We start from the raw sequence: 22,120 nt of genomic DNA on the forward strand, positions 1-22,120 counted from the left end.
AGTATCCCCTACTTACAAACTGTTTTTTTAAAATTTGGGTTTGAGAGTCAAAATTTCCTATTTCTGTACAATTTCGCCTCATGCGTAGAAACTGGCCTCTTGGTATATTGTCCAGCCATGGGCGAAAATGACAGCTCTCTTTATGAATATATCCATCAACGTCTACTGGTTTGAAAAAGGTACAGGTTTCTATGGTGTCATTTTTAACAAAGATCTCCAAATCCAGAAAATTAATTTTTTGTTGACTATATTCTTGGGTCAGCTTTATATTCCACTCATTTGAATTAAGGAAATTAAAAAATTCCAGAAACGTAGAGTAGCCTCCTCTCCAAATAATAAAAATATCGTCTATATATCGTCTATATAGGACCAGGTTCGCACTCCAGTCATGCTGGGAATACACAAAAAGTTTTTCCCAGTAGGCCATAAACAAATTAGCATAACTGGGTGCGAACCTGGTCCCCATAGCGGTCCCCCGGCGTTGCAGATAGAAGTCCCCCTCGAACCAGAAAAAGTTATTCCGGAGAATTAGGGAAATTCCCTCCATAACGAAATCTATTTGTTCTTTAGGGTACAGACCGGATATTTCTAGAAATGAATAATTTGCCTTGCACCCAATGTCATGGTCAATACAGGTGTATAGATATATGTATGTATGTATGTCAGTATGAATGAATGTCTGTCTGTGTGTATGTCCTCATGCATGTGTCTGTATGTATGTTAGTATGTGTCTGTCACTATGTATGCCTGTGTGTCTGTATATGTGTGTATATGTGTGTCAGTACGTATGCCTATATGCGTGTATGTCTGTTTCGGTATGTATCTGTCTGTGTGTGTGTGTGTGTGTGTGTGTGTGTGTGTGTGTGTCGGTATATTCCTGTGGGCTGGATTTGGAGGTGGTTCCTGTGGGCGGGATTGGAGGCGGGCCCCAAAGGTCCCAGACCCTGAGCTGAGTTAGGGGCCCCAAAATTTCTGGTGGCAGCCCTGACCATAACAACTACACTATAGGATTTGGTCAGCTGCCAGGTGCCTACTGCAGGGCATCAACTGATGGTTATTTTAGATTTTTGCTGTAAGAGCCTTTACAGGGCTAAAATACATGGTACGTCAGCTGTCACTAAGAGGTTAATTAAACTTTCAAATAATTGTGGCAGCTCTGTGGTGCAGTGTGCACTGGCTGATATCTAACAAGATCTATTTTATATCCCAATAAAAATATACATAAACACAAGATTGTTGTTTCTTACTGGTTTGTTTCTTACTTCCTCCTCTTTCATGTGATTGGATATACCAAGAGGAGTAAAATAAATTCTCACAAAGCTCTATTTTCTCCAGTCACACTAAAACAAGGTGACTATTGTACAAGTCCAAGCTGCTCCAAAATATCTACTGGGTCTTTTATAAAGCAGGCATTTAGGTTTTGTACATTTCTTGTAATAAGTACACAGAAATAAGCACACTACAAAAATAAAAATAAATGCCTGTTTATCTTCCTTTTGCAATGTGCTGCAGGTGCTGCAGAACTCTGATAGTTTTTTTTTTCCGAAAAAAAAAAAAGAAAGACAAAATGAGATGTGATTCTCTGTAATGTTAACCTGGTACTTGTATGAGAAAGAAAAGTGAAGAGCAGTACAGAAAGACCCAAAAAGTTTACATAAAAAAAAATGGTCATGTTTTGAACATAATATGCCAATTAATCCTAGTTCCACTGGAACCCAATCCCCAACAGACTAATAATTTTATATACTGACACAGGTCACCATCAAGAAGGAAAAAATGTACATGTTAACTGTACACTGCAACATCATGTGTAAGTGATGTAATTAATATGAACTGAAACATCTTTGAAAAGCGATGCATATATACATTTTTATGTGATAAAATACATCTAAAAATTGATCTCTAGAACATGTTAATGTATCACATTTTTATCCAGCACCAATGATGCCACTGTCACACTAGGTTTGTGTGTTTTACATTGAAGGATCCTACAGCCATATACAAACACCTTGGGTCAGATATGCACAGTTTGAAAAGGGAAAGTCTCTGATCTTCCCTGCTTGACTCCTTACAGAGAAGCAGGGAAGACCATAAGGAAAGACTGTTTGTTTTCAGACCCTGTCTCACCCAAGGTGTATATGGCTAAAGGAGCTTGTCACATACTACATGCAGGTAGCTTTTCTATGCTTTTATATGTTATTTTTTTATTTTAAACATATTCATGTAAAAGAAAGGAAAAAATAAAATAACTTGATGAAAGGATTATTATACAAGAAACAAAAAAAATATACTAATATATACACACATGGCTCTCTGATTAGGCGGCCGCCTAAAGCATCACGGCCACCTAAACTACCGTAGGGCAGACTGTGTCGGGTCCTCTGTCAGTGACCGAGGACCAGACACCAGGAGGGGGCCCAACGGCTTGCTCAGTATGCCGCTGGGTGCAAGGCCCCTCCTGGCTGCCTGGCCCGGACTGAAAGTGCCCATCGCAAACACCAGTCTGCAGCTCTGCAGTGTGTAGAGCTGCAGACCATGTGTCTCGCGAGAACGGGCCAATCAGAGCATTGCCGCTGGTTACCATAGCAAGGCTCTGACAGGTCTCGCGTGTGTGGAGCTGCAGACCGATCATCACCGGACCACGAGGAAATAAATAAATAAATATAATAATAATATAAAAAAAAAAAAAAAAAACACCCACTCACACTGTCACCCACTTTAAGCCTCCCCAGACACACTGTTAGCATCCCCATACATCCACACTCACATTATTCACTCCTAATTCTGTTAATCTCACTCCCTCTAAACTCACCTGCCCTCACTCTGCAACACCCTGTTACATTAACCCCCCTTAATCCGGTCACACACAGGTCCCTCCTACTATGCCACAATTGCCAACACATTTACCTCCACTCGCCCTGTCACACTCCCTCATCAAACCATGTCATACTCCCTTTCCCTTATTCTCTCTCACAATCCCCCCTGTTCATTTACCCCCATGGCCCTGTCACACTCTCCCTGCCACTGGTACCCCTTTACTCACCTTGTCAGTGTCACCAGCTGAAGACATTCATCACACACACACACACACACACACAGTCAGGAAACATAGCTTTGCCATAAACACAATGCACAAAGGCAGACCTCCATACACACACACACACACACACACACACTTCAAGCAGCTACCCCATAGACATACGGTCCAGGACAAAAACGCAACACAGAGACACATTCACACAAGGATACTCTCAGGCACACACAAAAGTAGACAGTGCATCAATGTGTATATGTGTGCATGTATAACAACTCTTTTTTTTTTTTTTTTTAAGCTTGATGTTAGTGGGGCCTCATGTTTGAGTTTCGCCTAAGGCCTCAAAAGTCTAGAGCCGCCTCTATATACATAAATACATACATACATATAGTTTTGAGGTGACAGTGGTCTTTTGGCCTGGCACACGGATACAGGATTCACTGCAGAATGTGTACATCATAAAGAACTGACACCTGTTACCTTATTTCTTCTAGCAAAGCACACAATGCCTTCATCAGAGGGTGAAATAAAAAAAACTATAGTTCACTAACTGTAGGAAGGTTTTCATGCTCTGCCTGTATAGTCATTCTAAGCATTGATGTCAATGTTATAAGCATACACCTCTATAATGAAAACCAATTGTCAGGTGAGAAGATGGATGATATTTATTTGGGCAACATTTCTCAATGTGGCTTAAAACCACTGGCAATGTTGTGGATCGATGTCCATTTTCCTCAACTAGCCACATTATTATTTCAGCGCAAGTAGCATGAAATATTTCTCAGCCTGCAAGAACTCTCACTCTGTTTACTACATAACATTTTTGTTTGCTGGGAAAAAAACTACAACATTAACATTTTCCAAACAAATAAAATGTATTTACTTACTGAACAGTTTAAATTACCAGATAAAAAGGAGCAGTCTATGGATTTGGTGCAAAAAGGTTTTACTTATTTTCAGTTTTACAGTAAAGACAATACGTAGTTTACTGTAAACCTGTCATGCCCCACAAATTATGTTCATTAGACTAAGCACGATATAATATCAGGAGCAAAATATTATTAGGAGCAAAACCGTTTTTTTCAACCAGCTGTCAGTCACTGCCTGGGTGTGCCACAGCATTGGCCGACAAGGGAGAGCAGAAACGACCACAAGAGGTCTGATCACCACCCATATCAACCACAGTGCATGTTCTATGGTTGCTATGGGAACACCCTAGCCAATGCGTCTAGCACTGGTCAGGAAGTATAGGAACAAAGCTACCATGCAGACATCACGGACAAGACTTGCTCTGCTTGGGTATGCGTCCCAAGCAGGGAAAATCAAAGAAGACTCAAGGAGTGCAAGCGGAAAGGAGGAGGGCCAGGAGGTGTGTTGCACGAAGAGATTACACCCACAAAGCGGCACTGGAATGGAGTAAAAGTAAGTAAAGCTTTGTATTATACATTGAATACACCATATAACTTTGGGACATATAGTGCATTCAATGTACATGGCAAAGATTAAGTTATTTTTTTTTTTACATAACAGCTTTACTTTAAAGCACATTTATTTTCAGTATATAACATGACATTATCAAACGATTATAGGAGGATGGGGAGAAACATAAATTAGACCATCAAATACACAAGTCTTTCAAATGAGAAAATTAAAAAAGAAAGAATTCAAAAAGCCTTTATATAATTTGCTATGTACTACACGTAGCCCTGGCACTTTGCTCTCAATACTTGGCAGTAACATAATAGAAGCGTCTGTCCAATTAAGCCCTTGGTGCCCAAATGATTGTAATAGGCACCATGTCCTGAGCAACAGTCTCAGATTTATCAACGCTGAAAAAGAGCGTATAAAAGAAATTTGTATAAAAGAAGCACACGACCCAATTACTTGACAGACACTCTTTTGTGTGGCAAGTATTTAACTGCTGGGCAAACCAGTAACCAAAATAAAGAAACCAAAGTTAATTAAAATGGAACTGCCAGGTTTGGCATCCTTGAACCAACACAAAATAGAAATAGATAACATTTGTTATTTTTGTAAATTGAGATATTCTTTAAAACCCTTCCACAAGAGGGTTTTAAAGAATACAATATTAAAACTAATAGTACAGGCCTAAAATGTACAGTGTAAGCAACATTATTATGCATGGATACGGTCCATCCAATCATTGTATAATTAGTTTAATAGATGCATTTTATTGCTAACCAAGCCACACACAACTGGTTGTTTATCAGACAGCCACCCTACCATCTTCTTCCTAACAAATACATTTTTGATAGAATGGTTTTGCAAAATGTAGACAAAATAGGTTTCATAATAGTGGAGGTTTTTTCTCCCGTCTCAGCTATTTTTGTCTATATTTTGTAATTCGGTTTCCAGTGTAGGTTAGTGGGTGCTAGGTGTTTTTAGGTAGGGAATAACGTTTAAGTGATAGTGATGGGGTTAACAGGAGGTTTTACTGTAAGGACAGTGCTGGGGCATACAGCAGCTATGTCAATTGAAATTGGCAGGTGCCGCTAGAGAATGTATCTCTCACAAATCACAGACAGACAGAGACTAAGCTCCACCTGAGATTAGGGACCCACACTGCATCGAGGTGATCTGTATATTAATTTAATACAGGGGATAACTACACAGTTTGCAGAGTCTCTGGGTGCCATTCCACAGTCTTATGTGAAACTGTATAGGAGTGGTTTTACAAAATAACAGGGCTTTCTGAGCCACCCAGAAGTCTTCTCTTTAGCTACATCAACAAGCATGTATTCCTAAAGCTATAGTGTCCAACAACATATGCAGATAGCCCCCACATCCCTGTGTTAAGTAGATAAAGCAGTTTAACTTACCTGTACCCACTCACAGCATTGGTCTCCGCTCTGCAGCCCCACCTCCACGACAGATCATTAACATTGATGATTTTGGCATATCCAATGCTTTTTCCATAGGGAAGCAAAATGCCTTGCTGGTCCAATCAAAAGCTTTCTATGAATAGAGAATAGCATCTGACTGACAGGGTCATTGACTCGATTAGCTGCCAGGAAGACAGCCACTAGAGGTCTCTGTAACCCTGCAATGAAGTCATTGCAGTTTCTACAAAAAACAACAAAAATGTTTTACACTGCAGGGTTTCAAAAGGCAGTGTACTGCATCCACACCACTTCACTGAAGGGGTCTGCTGGGTGCCTTTATTGTCCCTTTAATAACAGATTACACTTTTACATTATCAGTGTTATTTTAGTCCAACTTAGGCAGCAATTATTGGCTGAAGGTCCTGGGTGTTTGTAATGCTCTTCCAGGTTAGCGATCCAAATGCATGTAAGAGAAAGAAGTCTTTAACATCAAACTGGAGATCTTCTGTTAAATGAATGTTTTGAAAACCAAACACATTTATCTCTCTCCTACAATCCACTTTGAAACAAAAGTAGAGCACCCTACCCAGTGAGGAGATTATACATCTTTCAGGCCTGACTTTTATTTGAACATTTGGTAAACACTGCGGTGTTTGGGTGAAAAAAGGAAGAAATTAAAAAATTTACCAGAAGAAATTAAAAAAAAAAAAAATCAAAAAAATCAAAGTATGTATACATCTTTGGTTTTTATACACGTTAGACAAGTTAATATGCTACTTTGCAACATAGTCATGAAGTATGCAACTTATTTACATATACAATGTAAGTTATAAGAGCTTCAAAACATCATAAACAGATGCATTAAAAAAAAAGAAGTATAGAAATATTCTTAATAAAATGTGACCTTTATTTTGTTCTCATTGGTAATTTCTTACACTTTTCATATCTGAAGGTCTTAGAATAAAAGAACAGAGTATGAAAATAGTTATGTAGCAAACAAATGTATATATAGTATGTTTAAGCTCACAATGATTGAGTTATGAATAAGGTTTGAAGGGCTAAAATGATTTCAAACGTGCAAATGTAAAAACACACACACACCAAGTAGATTTAAAGCAACCACCCACACTTAATTTTAAGCATTGTCCTCATCTACCTCTTGTACCTTTAACATTTTGTAATGGTTTCATTTATTGTTAAATGTCACCCTTTATAACATTGTAAAGCTCTGCAGAATAAATTACAATAATAATAACCAAACCGGTATGATGTGACATGATGATATCATGTGTCATCAGGCAAGCCTTTAGTAAATTTTGTGATTTCACCTTTGCTTTACCGTTCTGTATTTAAAATGATATTTGTAGAATCCCCCCCTCACCCTCACCCTCAGGGGCAAGGGTATAAACTTGGGATCGGTCAGATTTTAAACTTTTACCCTCCCCCCTCCCCCCCAAAACAAAAAAAAAGTTTATATTTTTTGCTACAAACTGTATCAGAAAAAGAGAATCTACATAAAGTTAATAATGCTTAAAGGACCACTCTAGGCACCCAGACCACTTCAGCTTAATGAAGTGGTCTGGGTGCCAGGTCCAGCTAGCTTTTACCCTTTTTTTTATAAACATAGCAGTTTCAGAGAAACTGCTATGTTTATTCTGAGGGTTAAGCCAGCCTCCAAATCCTCTAGTGGCTGTCTCACTGACAGCCGCTAGAGGCGCTTGCGTGCTTCTCACTGTGAAAATCACAGTGAGAGCACGCAAGCGTCCATAGGAAAGCATTATGAATGCTTTCCTATGCGACCGGCTGAATGCGAGCGCGGCTCCTGCCGCGCATGCGCATTCAGCCGATGACGTCGCGAGGAAGAAGAGGAGGAGGAGTAGAGCTCCCCGCCCGGCGCTGGAGAAAGAGGTAAGTTTAACCCCTTCCTCCCCCCAGAGCCCGGCGGGAGTGGGTCCCTGAGGGTGGGGGCACCCTCAGGGCACTCTAGTGCCAGGAAAACGAGTATGTTTTCCTGGCACTAGAGTGGTCCTTTAAAGGACCACTCTAGTGCCAGGAAAGCATACTCGTTTTCCTGGCACTAGAGTGCCCTGAGGGTGCCCCCACCCTCAGGGCCCCCCTCCCGCCTCTGGAAAGGGGAAAAGGGTTAAAACTTACCTTTTTCCAGCGCTGGGCAGGGAGCTCTCCTCCTCCTCTCCGCCTCCGATCCTCCCCGTCGGCTGAATGCGCACGCGCGGCAAGAGCTGCGCGCGCATTCAGCCGGTCGCATAGGAAAGCATTCAAAATGCTTTCCTATGGACGCTTGCGTGCTCTCACTGTGATTTTCACAGTGAGAATCACGCAAGCGCCTCTAGCGGCTGTCAGTGAGACAGCCACTAGAGGAAAAAGGGGAAGGCTTAACTAATTGATAAACATAGCAGTTTCTCTGAAACTGCTATGTTTATAAAAAAATTAGTTAACCCTAGCTGGACCTGGCACCCATACCACTTAATTAAGCTGAAGTGGTCTGGGTGCCTACAGTGGTCCTTTAAGTCACTTACAGGAAAACAGAAAAAAACAAAAAATAGGTAAGAGGAGTTTGAAAAAAAAAAACAAAAAAACCTTCATAAAACAAATTTTCTGATTTTGATAAAACAATGTGACTCATAGGTGACCCTGCATTTCACTGACAAGTATCCAAACTAAAAGAAAATCAGTTCAAATTAGCTCTGACAATCATGCACAATCATCACTAAAGAAAAATGCACACCTTATCCCTACCTACACATGCATAACCTTATTTGACCCAGCAATAAATCATCCGATCATGTTCTCATTTTATCAAACATGCACAGAGGACAGGAAGAGCACCAGATTTTAACATCAGTAAATTTAGCGTTCCATGAACATGTTCTAAAGCATTACATTACAGCCTAGTGTACATCACAACATATCAGTATCTCCTCCCTCTGCATGCAGTCACTGAACTTTCCTCAGAGATTCATTGATTCAATTCCGCTCTATGAGGAGATGCTGATTGGCCAGGGATGTGTTTGACTTCTGCTGGCTCGGCCCCCTTCACAGTCTGAGCCAATCCTATGGGAAAGCATTGTGATTGGCTCAGAACAACACTTTTGATGAGGTCAGCACACAGCTTGCTATTCTGAGGCAGAAAGGGGCAGAGCCAGCAGCTTCAGGGTTGAATACAAGTACAATGTTACTATATTTAGGGAGGCATGAGGGTCCCAGGGGTTCTAGATGGTGGTTTTAACAATATAGGGTCAGAAATATAGGTTTGTGTTCCTGACCCTATAGTGCTCCTTTAAATGTATTTGTTCTGGTGAGTATAATCAGTCCCTTCAGGCTTTTTGTAGTAAACACGATCTTTTCAGAGAAAATGCAGTGTTTACATTAGAGCCTAGGAATACCTCCACTGGACACGCCTCATATGGCTACAAGAGGCATTCGGTGTCTCCACCCTCTGCATGGAGATACTGAACTTTCCTCATTCAGATGCAATGATTTAATGCATCTCCATGAGGATATACTGATTGGCCAGGGTTGTGTTTGGCTTGTGCTGGCTCTGCCTCTGACACACTCAACCAATCCAATGCTTTCCTATGGGAAAGCATTGTGATTGGCTCAAAACACTACATCTGATGGTGTCAGTCAAACAGACAAATTGGGGGCAGAGGCAGCAGCAGACTAGAGTAAAGGTAAGATTTTGCTATATTTAGGGCAGGTCAAGGGGACTAGATGGTGGTTTAAACAATATAGGGTCAGGAATACATAGGGAGATCTCCATGTTGTTATTTATTTTAAGGCTCACTTCAATCATGAAAAAAACAAAACTGTTTTACAAATCCCCTTCTTATGATAGCCCCTACCCAAAATAAAGCATAAAGCTAATATTAGCCTACATTTCAGGCTGAAGCACAATTAACCTCCAGTGATGTCACTATCCCTCAGATGTTAGAGAAAATGGGCTAAGAGGAAACCATGCGCACGCACGGTGGATGGGAAGGAGAGAGAGCGCGCGAGACCCTAAACTCCAAATTGTTGCAAACGAAACACATATGGTGAAACGGAGTAAAAAGTAAAGTTGTGACTCTACTGAAGTTTGAAAATTTTTCCAGTTTAGCCATATTTGCCTCAGCTTTTCCATTTGGATTTAATTTTGGAAAATTCAGAGAGTTTAAAAAGGGACACCATAGGCATCAAAGCAACTTTAGCTTAATTAAGCAGTTTTACAGTATAGATCATGCCCCTGCTCACTTCTCTGTCATTTAGGAGTTATATCACTTGGTGTATACAGTCCTAGTCACACCTCCCTGCATCTGACTTACACTGCAGACCTAAACACTTCCTAAAAAGGAACCTGGATATGTTTAGGTTCCAGTATTGCACAGTTTGTTCAATCTAGAATTTCTGATGTGATTAAGGTTCAATTTACAAAGCAGCAGATATTAACTTGTTCTAGAAGTTTTTATCGGATTGAAAATGAAACCTTTTCCGTCACAACCAGTCAGCCATGGGGGGTATGGCTAGAGCTGCATAAACAAAAGTGATTTAACTCCCAAATGGCAGAGAATTGAATAGTGAAACTCCAAGGTCATGATCTAAGTTCCACACAAAAATTAACATAACTATTTAACGACAGGCAAATGATTGCATTCCAAGCTTACATGAGGGAATAAAAGGGATAATAAAATACAAAGCAAGTAACAAAGCCTCTACATTTAATGTAGTTTTGATGAATATCAGTTTCTTCTGTCTAATAAAGTGAAAACAGTAATGTTCACATTTGGCTACCAACATGCATCTTTTGGTCACTTCCTTCCTACATCCTTGCATTTTTTTAAAGGGACACTATAGTCACCCAGACCACTTCAGCTCAATGTAGTGGTCTGGGTGCCAGGTCCCTCTAGGGTTAAACCTTCAGGTGCAAACATAGCAGTTTCAGAGAAACTGCTATGTTTACATTTGGGGTTAAGCCAGCCTCTAGTGGCTGCCTTCCGGACAACCACTAGAAGCGCATCTGCGATGCTGGAGGCATATTATGCCTCCATCACACAGAGCGTTCATAGGAAAGCATTGAGAAATGCTTTCCTATGGACATTTTGAATGCGCATCACGCTCAGCAGACGTCAGATGGGGAGGAGAGGTAAGGGAGACCGGCGGTGGAATAAGGTGAGTAACTGAAGGGGTTTTAACCCCTTCAGCACCACAGGAGGGGGACCTTTAGGGTACTATATAGGGTCAGGAAAACCGATTTGTTTTCCTGACACTATAGTGATCCTTTAAGTTCTCATCTGAAGTTCATGCTTCTCTATGAGAAGCACTCAACTGGCAGACCGTGGTGGGTGTTGTGCACACACTTGGTCCCCAAAAGGTTATCTATGAGATGCATCTTATTGTACAAAAGTCATGATTGAAGACTTCGCCAGAGGAATATCTGTCACAGAGCTTGAATAAAATGCACTTTTTACAGCTTTTTTTTTAATAAAGAAAACCTTTTACACACCCAGCAAGCAGGGAGTAATGATTGAGGTTTAGAAGATAATTTAAAAAAAAATCTGTTACTTTAACATTTACTTCACTGTTCATTAACGCCTTTGTTCAGCCCACCCCTTTTTCTGAACTTCAGCTATAAATATTCACCATATTATCACAAAGAAAAAAAAAGTCAGGAAAGAGAAAAACAGACACCAAGGTGATTTCAAAGTTATCTAGTCAGTTTTTAAAAAGAATTACAGGTATGCTACTTGTAGTGCAACATTAAGTCAAGAGTCCCCAAACATATGTCCTTGAGTTCATGTATGGAACTAGAAATTTTATATATATATATATAAAAATAAAATACACTTTGTACTGATTATCCAGCTCTAGGTTGTGCTGTATAAAAGTTGCACTCACAGGAAGTTCCTTGTTGTGGAATATATGCCATGGAACTAGTTTCTATTCATTGCTTGCAGTATGACCTTTAGCCTATATAACAGACAAGCAGCTAACAAACTGTAACAGTATGAACAAAGTCTTCACATCCAAAACACTGTAATACAATGGAAGCTGACAGTACACATGCGCTACCTGCCTTAGGCTTTTTGCAAGTACTTTTAATAGCTATATTTACATAAAAGAAAATGGGGGGGGGGGTGATAACTTTAAAAGAAACTCATTGATCACGTTAACCCCTTACTAATGCATACACAAAAAGCTCATATTGATAAACATAAACAAAACGCTCATTTGATGTTTATGTATCTGCTGTAAATACCCTTCTTTGCATCTTCTACAATGAGTGCTCACGAAAACAGGCACTAATTTAGCTAATTCAGAAACTAAGTATTTAGCAGAGATTTTGCCCAAAGGTAAAGCTTTATGACCAAAGCAAGAGTTTCAGGGGCCGGTAGGTGCTAAGAAAATAAATAACTATACTACAACTCCTCCAAACATCAAATAAAGCAGAGTATTTGAAGCAAAAGAGAATGAGAGGAAGCAGAAAGTGACCCAAAGCAGCTGCCAAGAGACCAGGGGCTAGACAAAGGACACACCATGAATTGGCTTGGCCCAATTCCCAATTTTTCTTTTAGAGCAATTAAGGGGGAGGGCCCAAACTGGTAACCTGCTTAGGAAATAAGGCAAGCAATCTGAATTAGCCTTTTGAGAAAAAAATAAAATAAAAGGTGGATTTGTTTTCATATTAGGATTTAAACATTTATTTACAGGTAGGACAGGTGGGGTTAATAAGGTATGACACTAAATCATTTCAAGTACAGTATATCATAACTGGAGATAAGATAAAATGTCAAGACCTATAGCCATCGAGACAGGACTAAATGGCAGATTAGGTAGGCCACATAGTTGACATATTATGACTTCCTAAAAAAGCAGTAGTCTGTGTCCCACCATGCTGTGGACAATTTGCTCAAATAACATAAAAAAAAAAAAGTAGTGGAAAAAAAATAAAAAATGATTTTTTGCAAATGAACATGCAATAAAATCAAAACTGTGTGTCCAGATTTGCATTATACAATATAACTGACCTGTAAAGCAGGCTCACATTCCTATCTTCCTTCACTGGCAAGCATAGGCACGGATTTGTAATCTGAAACAATGTCTCTCGATTAAGCGTTAGGAAAGTACTTGGTAGGACATTGCCCTTCTGCACCTGCCAATATCAACTCATCACTGAGTTTAATATGTATACTTCCTAAAACCTTTGTGCATAAAATCCCTTGAAAATAATGGTTACTCCTCGACGTATACAACTTGGTGCATTATTAAAAACTAAAAATATATTTCAATAAAACTGCAAAGAGAAATGTAAATAAGCATATCACATATTTTGAAGTGATATTTCAGTTTTCGCAGCCTTGATCCTCCTGACGTTCTAAATAACAGTATCAGTACTCTGCATATTGACAGAAGTTAGGGCATGTATGTACACATCTCTCATTATGTGCAAAATTAAATTTCTTTATACAACAAATTCTGCAGTGTTGACAGCAACATAAAAATTACAAATGTACGCTTATGCACACATTTAATTTACAAGTTTACTTAGGAACATAGAATGCGACGGCTGAAAAGAACTATTCAGCCCATCTACTCTGCCCAGTTTTCTAAATACTTTCATTAGTCCCTGACCTTATCTTAAAGCTAGGATAGCCTTATGCCTACCCCACGCATGCTTAAACTCCTTTACTGTGTTAACCTCTGCCAATTCAGCTGGAAGGCTATTCCATGCATCCACTACCCTCTCAGTAAAGAAATCCTTCCTGATATTTTTAAACCTTTGCCCCCCTCTAATTTAAGACTGTCCTCTTGTTGTGGTAGTTTCTTCTTCTTTTAAATAGAGTCTCCTGCTTTGCTGTGTGGAATCCCTTTATGTAATTAAATGTTTCTATCATATCCCCCCCTGTCTCGTCTTTCCTCCAACCTATACATGTTAAGATCCTTTAACCTTTCCTTGTATGTTTTATCCTGTAATCCATGAACCAGTTTAGTAGCTCTTCTGTGAACTTTCTCCAAAGTATCAATATGCTTGTGGAGATATGGTCTCCAGTACTGCTTACAATTCTCCAAGCGAGGTCTCACCAGTGTTCTGTAGAATGGAATGAGCACTTCCCTCTTTCTACTGCTAATACCTATAGAACCAAGCATTCTGCTAGCATTTAATGCTGCTCTATTACACTGTCTGCCTACTTTTAAGTCATCTGAAATTACCCCTACATCTTTCCTCAGATGTTGAGGTTAGGACTATAAAATATTCTATACTCTGCACTTGGGTTAGTAAGTCCAAGATGCATTATCTTGCACTTATCCACATTGAATGTCAGTTGCCACAGCTCTAACCATTTTTCTAGTTTACCTTAATCATTTGCCATTTAGCTTATCCCTCCTGGAACATCAACCCTGTTACATATTTTTGTATCATCAGCAAAAATACATGCCTTACCATCAAGACCTTCTGCAATATCACTAATAAAATTATTAAAGAAAATGGTACCCCGCTGGTAACTAGAGCTTGCTTCGAATATACTCCATTGACTACAACCCTCTGTTGCCTGTCACTCAGCCACTGCCTTACCCATTCAACAATATTGGAATCCAAACTTAAAGATTGCAGTTTATTGATAGGCTTTTTATGTGCAACAGTGTCAAAAGCCTTACTGGCAATATCCTGAAAATCTATTAATGCATCCATCACTATATAATCTATTGGTGTGCAGTACAAACCGTACAAAAACTGCAGTCTTACTCCAGTTATTAAAATGACAATATAAAACATATTACATCTGGATCTATCAAAGCGACCTGATCACCAAGAAGACTTATTTGACTTGTGCTTTACAAAACACATCCCATCCTTGGCACACACAGCAACCTTCTCACAGCTGCAGAACATTCAAGATACTTCGCTGATGCACATTTCACCTTACGTTAGTTATCACTGCAAATTCACTAGAAAGTTTGAAATATGTCACTAGAACAAGGGATACATTTGGAAGAACTTCCAATATTTCTTTAGGGCAGAGATGGTCAACTTCACTGCTGCAGATGTGTGTAAAAGAACATTCAGTGTCAAGGTTTCCAACCAACACTACAAACGGAAGGCTCTTTTTGAGTTGTTGAAGCTCTTAATAGAAAGTCAGAGATAGTTATCAAGTCATGTCAGAAGGCCTGGTGTCCAACTGGCCTGTTTTTACACAATTTTACAGTAGATTTATGAATTTATTTTTGACATACTTCTTGTTTTGATCCAGAGCCAAGGTTGGGCATTGTATTCCTCCCCCTATTTTGTTACTCAAACATATTGTTTGACAATTTCCAATGGTCAGGCAACTTGCTCCTCTAGAGATATTCTTTTCGCATTCAACTTTTTCCTTCTTTTATGCCTCCAGTAAGCAGCATTTCCCAGTAAAGTGTGGATATTTCCTTTTCAGAACATGAAAATTATGTTTCCATATGAATAATGCACGAATGGTAAGCACACACACACACTAATATATATATATATATATATATATATATATATATATATATATATATATATATATATATATATATATATATATATATATATCTCTCATGTATGTTAAAGGATTTATATATTACAGCACAACTCGGATCTACACTCTAGGTCAGTGATAAGCAACCTTCCACACCGATGTTGTGGACCACATCTCCCATAATGCTCTTACACCTATAAATGCAGGCAAAGAATCATGGGAGGTGTAGTCCAAAACATCTGGAGTACTGAAGGTTGCCTATGCCTGCTCTAGGTAATAGGGGTGCAAAGCTCATACACACAACACAAAATGCATGCACACTCACAGAGAAAGAACTTAAATCTGTCTGTTTCTCACATACAATGGATGACCAACTCCATTTAAAGTGAATGCCTAAAAGGAACACTGAAAGTACCTTGGCTAATAATACATTCTAAAGCTGTTCAAAAGAGATAGTGTCTTGTGACTGCCAAATTATACATACTTCAGACTACATTATGTATTGTGCATTCTTGCACCACTTTTTGGATTTTTTTAAATTCCACAACTGTGCATAATGCAGTGTGGTATTACCTTCAGGGAAATACCAAAATAAACAAAGTCATTGACTTTTTATCTAGTAGTGGTTATGAGATTTGTTTTGCTATGAGCAAAAAAAAAAAAAAAAAAAAAACACACACTAAACAATTACTTAGGTTTACCAGGATATAGGACCAGAAACACATCAGTATTGGTTAGTTACCCATATACACTAAAAACACAAAACTAGTCATGAACAAAATGGTTTCTAAAAATGCCACATGTAAGCATACATTTAAGTGTTTTAGGGAGATCATAAGAAAAAGAGTTATTGATGTGGGGAAAAAGTGGAATTTACACAGTTGAATAAAAGTGGACAATTTTGTATCATAACATTTTAAATTACAAAATGTCCAATGATGTATTTTTAGCACTTTAAAGTTAGGTTAGGAAACTGAACTATGGATCCTCTAGTTACTAGACTCTAGCATGCAACAAATGCACTCTAAAACAGAACATTTGCCCAAATGTTGTTGTATTACATATCGAACTACTAAGTACAGATGATAAGCAATTGGATTATTTTAAAACACCAAACAAAAAAAATATATAAAAAAAAAATAAAACACACACAACCCCACAACCTAAGATATAGCAAAGCTACTTTGTAATAGTGTTTGCACCTATGTTGCAAATTACTGAACAATTCCATGTTTGGCAATGTAAGAGTATAAAACGGTCACTGCAGAATTATTTGGTTATTGTCGATGAAGAACACTGCTTATACTGCCATGGTTTCTGTACGTATATATGGATAATGTTGTGCAGTTCTGAAATAGAGGTAACATTTAAAAAAAAAAAACAACAACAAAAAAACAACAACAACAACTGATGCCAAGTCTTTGGAGAAGGAAGAATGCTATTGTAACCATATAGCAGTATATACTTGTTATACTTTCATTCCAGACCTGATCGTGTGTTTTACATTAATATTGTGCAATTTAAATAAAAATGCATTATCTAAATAAAATGTAAAAAAAAAAAAAAAAAAAAAAGGAATGAAAGAAAGAAAATGAAAATATGGGAAGATGTTAAGACAAAGCTAATTATTATTAGTATATACCTGTGTTATTATGAAAGCAATACATGTAGTGTAAGATCTATGTGTAAGCACACAGTCTATGCAGGCTGTAGGTCAGGTGTACCATGGAGTAAAAGGCCATGGCAGGTAAGTGGCTGTTATGAGGTACCTACCCTCCAGCAAACAGATGCACCAAGGTGTCTCTCTGGCTCATTCTCTCTCATTCTTGTCCCCTGCACACAGGAGGGAGAGGAGCAGGGATTGGGGGGTGGGTTACAGAGGGCGCCCCTGGCTGGCTCTCACACTCTCCTTGTCAATGCAGATCCCAGGCTTTATATGAGCGGTGCCCTTCCCTGCCCTCCTCCTCCCCCGGGTACTGGCTTTCACTCTGCCCCAATTATGCAAATAATCCCAGGAATAAGACCATCCACAAATAGCTGGGAGCCCTGTGTCAGTGTCTGGGCCTGTCACCAGGTGCCGCTCGGCTCCCCTGCTCTCCTCTCCCCGCAGGCCGCCTGGATATCACCTGGAGAGTCCCTGCGTGTGCGTCACTCAGCGTATAGCGCCCACACAGGCTGTCGGGCAGTATGTCAGCAGTGACCCCCACCCACCAGCCTGGCTTAGCCCTCCATGCGCCGCTCCCCCAATGCCGCTGCCGCCGCCTGACTGGCCCTCATGAATATGCAGTACGACGGCGATATAAACACAGCCTGCGATTGGCTGGCACGGTGCCGGAAGTGACGCGGGATTCTGCTGGAGGGCCCACGTGACTCGTGCTAGGAGTTGTGCCCTGCTGCAGTGAGGGGTCAATCTGCTGGCGCTGGGCACTCAGCGCTGGTAGTAACTGCGTAGACCCAACTCATAACTGTATACTGTATGGAAACATACAGCCATACATGGACTGTGAAACACCTATACAATGTATAGTGTGAATTAACTTCACGGGGTAGTGTTATAAAATTGTGATCCATTTAAGGACATTTATAAACCTGACATTCATAGCACTGCAATACCCTCAGTGGCCAGTTTATTAAGGTTCTTTTATTATGTGACTACTAGTACAAAGTGCTGGGAATATTCCTGAAATGGACAGTTTAGGTACCATAACAACTTCTACATCTAAATGACGTTATGGTGCCAGGATGCTCCCGGACACAATTTTTCCCGCAAGGTGTTAAACCGTTGTTGCCCACAGCGCGGATCTCAGTCCCCCCCCCCCCCCCCAGGGGGCATCCGCCTTCTGAAATTTCAGTTATACGCCATTAAATAGCACATTGAAAATCACAAGGAATGTGTGTGTTAACTTTTATTTTTCTTCATGTGGTGTGCAGGTTTCCTTAACCCAGGGGTAGGCAACCTTCGCCTCTACAGATGTTTTGGACTACATCTCCCATAATGCTTTTACAGCCATATTGCTGGCAAAGCATCAAGGGAGATGTAGTCCACAACATCTGTAGAGCCGAAGGTTGCCTACCCCTGCCTTAACCCCTTAAGGACCAAACCTGAAATAAAAGGGAATCATGACATGTCACACATGTCATGTGTCCTTAAGGGGTTAAAAGAGGATATTAGAGATTTATCGAATAACATCACAATTCAGTTCACTCAGGATGCAGATGGAGCAAACCATGCACTGGAGTGAGAAAGAAACATGATTTTAGAATCCCCACCTCCACATAGTATGGTCTATGAAAGAAAATGGTGGAGCTTATAACACTCGTTGACAGGGATACACATAGATGTGCACAGTTCCAGGGTAGAGACATTCACACCCACAGTTACAGGCAGACACTCACACAAAGTCACACATACAGTTACAGGAACGAACACACACACACACCTTTTTTCTATACCCCCAAAATAAAATGCAACTTTTCCTGTGCCACTTAAACCCCCTTTTGAATGTCTTACGTCCTTTTGTGTTTCTTATACAATTCTTTTGAATTTGTATTCCTTATAGGGTATCTTATTCTCCTTTTGTGTCTTAAAACCCCCTTTAATGTATACTGTCATCTATTTTTTCCTTTTGTGTGTGTCTTACACTCCTCTTGTGTGTAATTTACAACCCCCTCTTTGTGTGTCTCTTACTTCCACCAGCCACTGTGTCTCTTACTCCCCTCCAGCCCCTTTGGGAATCTATTTCTGGCCCTAGCCCCCTTGTGTTTCTCCTTCTTCCCCCAGCCCCTTTGTGTGTCTCTTATTCCCAAACCCTTTTGTACTTTCTCCCCTTTTGCAGCCCCTCTATTTCTTCCGTGCAACCCGCCTATATGTCTCTTTCTCCCCAAGCTGCGTTGTGTGGCTTTTCCCCCAGCACCTTGTCTCTCCCTCTGTGTCTATTTTTCCCATTTCCCAGCCTCTTTTGTGTGTTTCCTCACCCCCCCATGGCCCCTTTATAGTCTCTTCCTCTGCATCCTTTTGTCATCTCTCCCCCCTCCCCTGTCCTGTTCCTGCTCACCTGTCTTCATGTAGCTTGGTCGAGTGGACTGTGGTAGAGAGTATTCTGTATCCTCTAACCGGTCATACAGGAAGCTGTTCGTTGCTCTCAGTGAGCACCTTCCTGTCAGAATGGGTAGAGGATCCCAAAGACCTCTATCACGGTCTGCTTGGCCATGCTACATAGAGCTACTTGCTTGTGAGCTACTCTCCTGCTGGTCTCCCAGGTCTTGTGCCCCTGGGCCGATGTACCCTAACACTGGCGCCAGTGCCGCCTTAGAGTAGCACTGGCTCTGCCTCTACTGTGAGCTGCACATAGACTGTTTCACTAAATTCTATATGATGAGTGGACCTAAAATGTCTGCATTGTCTTCCTCATGAGGGAGGGATCTGCCTACCGGTAGACACATTAAAAAAGGAAACCTTTGGGGTATGCATTATTTATTAATTATTTTTTTAAATTAGTTTTGCATTAATTTTTTTAAATGCATTTTCTTTATGATGCATAAAAAAGAGGGAATAATTTTGTAACTGATTGCCATTATAAAATAGTTTGTGGCACTATTGGAAATTGCTTTAAACTTTGTGTTTTATATAGAAATAACTGTGTGTAAGGCTGAAATTGATGGACTTGGGTCTTTTTTCCTATATTACTATTTAACTATGTATATTAGCGAATAGAACTTTCTAAGAAATCTGCTAAAGCAAGTCACAAACAATGTTAATACATACATGAATGATAAGTTAATTTAAGGATGTATAGTAGCCTGCTTTAAAAAAATTACATTAAAATTGTATTATTTCTTTTAACTATCAGTCATGCATTTTACTACTGCAACAATCCATGCATAAAAGGTGCAGAGAGCAAGGAGAAAATACAAATTTGACCTCTATATTGATTATTGTATTATATTCTAATATTTCAATAATCCTGTAAGGTAGCAGCTTTATACCCATTATCCAATCGGTCCTCCATATATTACTTGCAGCAATAACCTAGTAAGAGATGATCTCTGAACATTGGGTATAAATGTACTAATAAGCGGCTGCATGAAGATCCTCTTTTTTTTTTGGCAGATAATAGTCTAATATTGATTTAGTCTCCTGCCAGCCAAGGCCTGATAGACAACAGATCAATGTTGATTTAACCTTTCTTCAATATTAGAAGGGTTCATATGTGTTTTACTTTTTATTTGTTTTAAATGGAATGTTGCCTTGGTCAACCTAAACCCAAGTGTGTTGCAATTGAAAACAACAGATTTGGTGTTTTAAGAGTGGTGCTTTGCCATTTGATAGTAAATAGATCATTTAAGGATCATAACAATGGCAGGTTATTGCAGTACTTTTGTTAAAAGGAATATGTCCCCGAAAACATACCTTTTAATTCCTCTGCAATTCCTTCTTCTTGGTGGCTATGACCAAGCTCCACCTCTTTTTACACTTTATGGGAATTCCAGCTTCCTTATTGCCATGTACATGTATTTGTACATCATGAACATGCATAGCCTTCTCATGTACAGTGAGGGAAAAAAGTATTTGATCCCCTGCTGATTTTGAACGTTTGCCCACTGACAAAGAAATGATCAGTCTATAATTTTAATGTGTACAGGCCGTCTTTAATGTGGGGAAGACGTGGCAGCTGCCCTGGGCCCAGTTACTCGCTGGGGGCCCAAGGCAGCTGCCCCGTGGGCCCCGCTGCCCTCAACAATTTTTTCCCGTCCTCTAAGGAGTCCCACCGGGTGGCCCATGCACTTAGGGCTACCCAGTGGGCTTGTATTAGCAGGAGCTCTTAGTGAATCACTGTTGTAATCCCTGGCATGATCTGAAATGGCGCAAGGCGAAACAAGAATCTCCACTAAACAGTGAGGTGATTATGGTGCCTACAGTGTCCCTTTGAGGTTTTAGAGCTATCTGTATGTAAATTGTGTATTATCTTTACAGCGCTTTAAACATTCATACACAAATATTTAAACATTCACGAAACAAACATACATGCAGTTTGTATTATCTATAGTTTGACTAATGCAGCAATCATATTTACTTTTCAAGAGAAAAATCTAAAGAAGGAAATGTGTTTAATTTATTTAGCAGAGATGTGTTGATGAGATTTTTTCATTTTTTTTTCTTTCTTTCTAAAATTTTTCATTGGGTCATCAATAAATAAATCTCCTTGTAGAAACAATACACGTACAAGGCTTTATCATACACAAGCTGAGCTAGACAATGCTTACTGAATTTTCAGCTTCTGATAGATAACTATTTGCAATAGATCTATTTACAATTCCCATAGTGCCCAACCAGTTGTTTTCCCGGTTTAGCATTATGTGAACTGTAGACTTTTATATTTGTAGTATTAAACATAGCCTGCAGCTCACTACTGAGAAAGAATGCATGCAATAAAATATATACAGTATATTAGGAATTCTCAACACACTCAATGTCCCATGCATATGTGATAATAGTCATAACTAAATGCAATATAAATCTAGAAAGGTGATTGATGCTATGCAGTGTTTAACTAGTTAAATTAATGACCATTACTGCTTGTACCAGCTGCTAATCTCTGTTACATAATAAAATAACATTTATTGAGACATTCATTCTCTGCTGCTCCATTTTGCCTTTGTAGGAATGTTGTTTCGTCATAAAGATCTTGATTCATGTAACCTTCTTAAAGGGAAACTATACTGCCAGGAAAATAAATTTTCTTTCCTGGCAC

At 39.6% G+C, this 22,120-nt stretch overlaps 1 protein-coding gene across 1 annotated transcript in view; it reads right to left on the minus strand.

Annotated features, from left to right (window-relative positions):
• SLC25A36 (solute carrier family 25 member 36) overlaps positions 1–17,657 on the minus strand; it is a 44,876-nt gene extending 27,219 nt beyond the window's left edge. The window contains exon 1 of the mRNA XM_063442468.1: positions 17,142–17,657. Within this exon, the coding sequence (XP_063298538.1) occupies positions 17,142–17,182 (41 nt within the window). The 5' untranslated portion in view covers positions 17,183–17,657. The remainder of the gene's footprint in view (positions 1–17,141) is intronic.
• Between the last annotated feature and the right edge of the window lie 4,463 nt (positions 17,658–22,120).

The sequence above is a fragment of the Pelobates fuscus genome, chromosome 2, assembly GCF_036172605.1.
Source record: "Pelobates fuscus isolate aPelFus1 chromosome 2, aPelFus1.pri, whole genome shotgun sequence".
Classification (NCBI taxonomy): domain Eukaryota; kingdom Metazoa; phylum Chordata; class Amphibia; order Anura; family Pelobatidae; genus Pelobates; species Pelobates fuscus.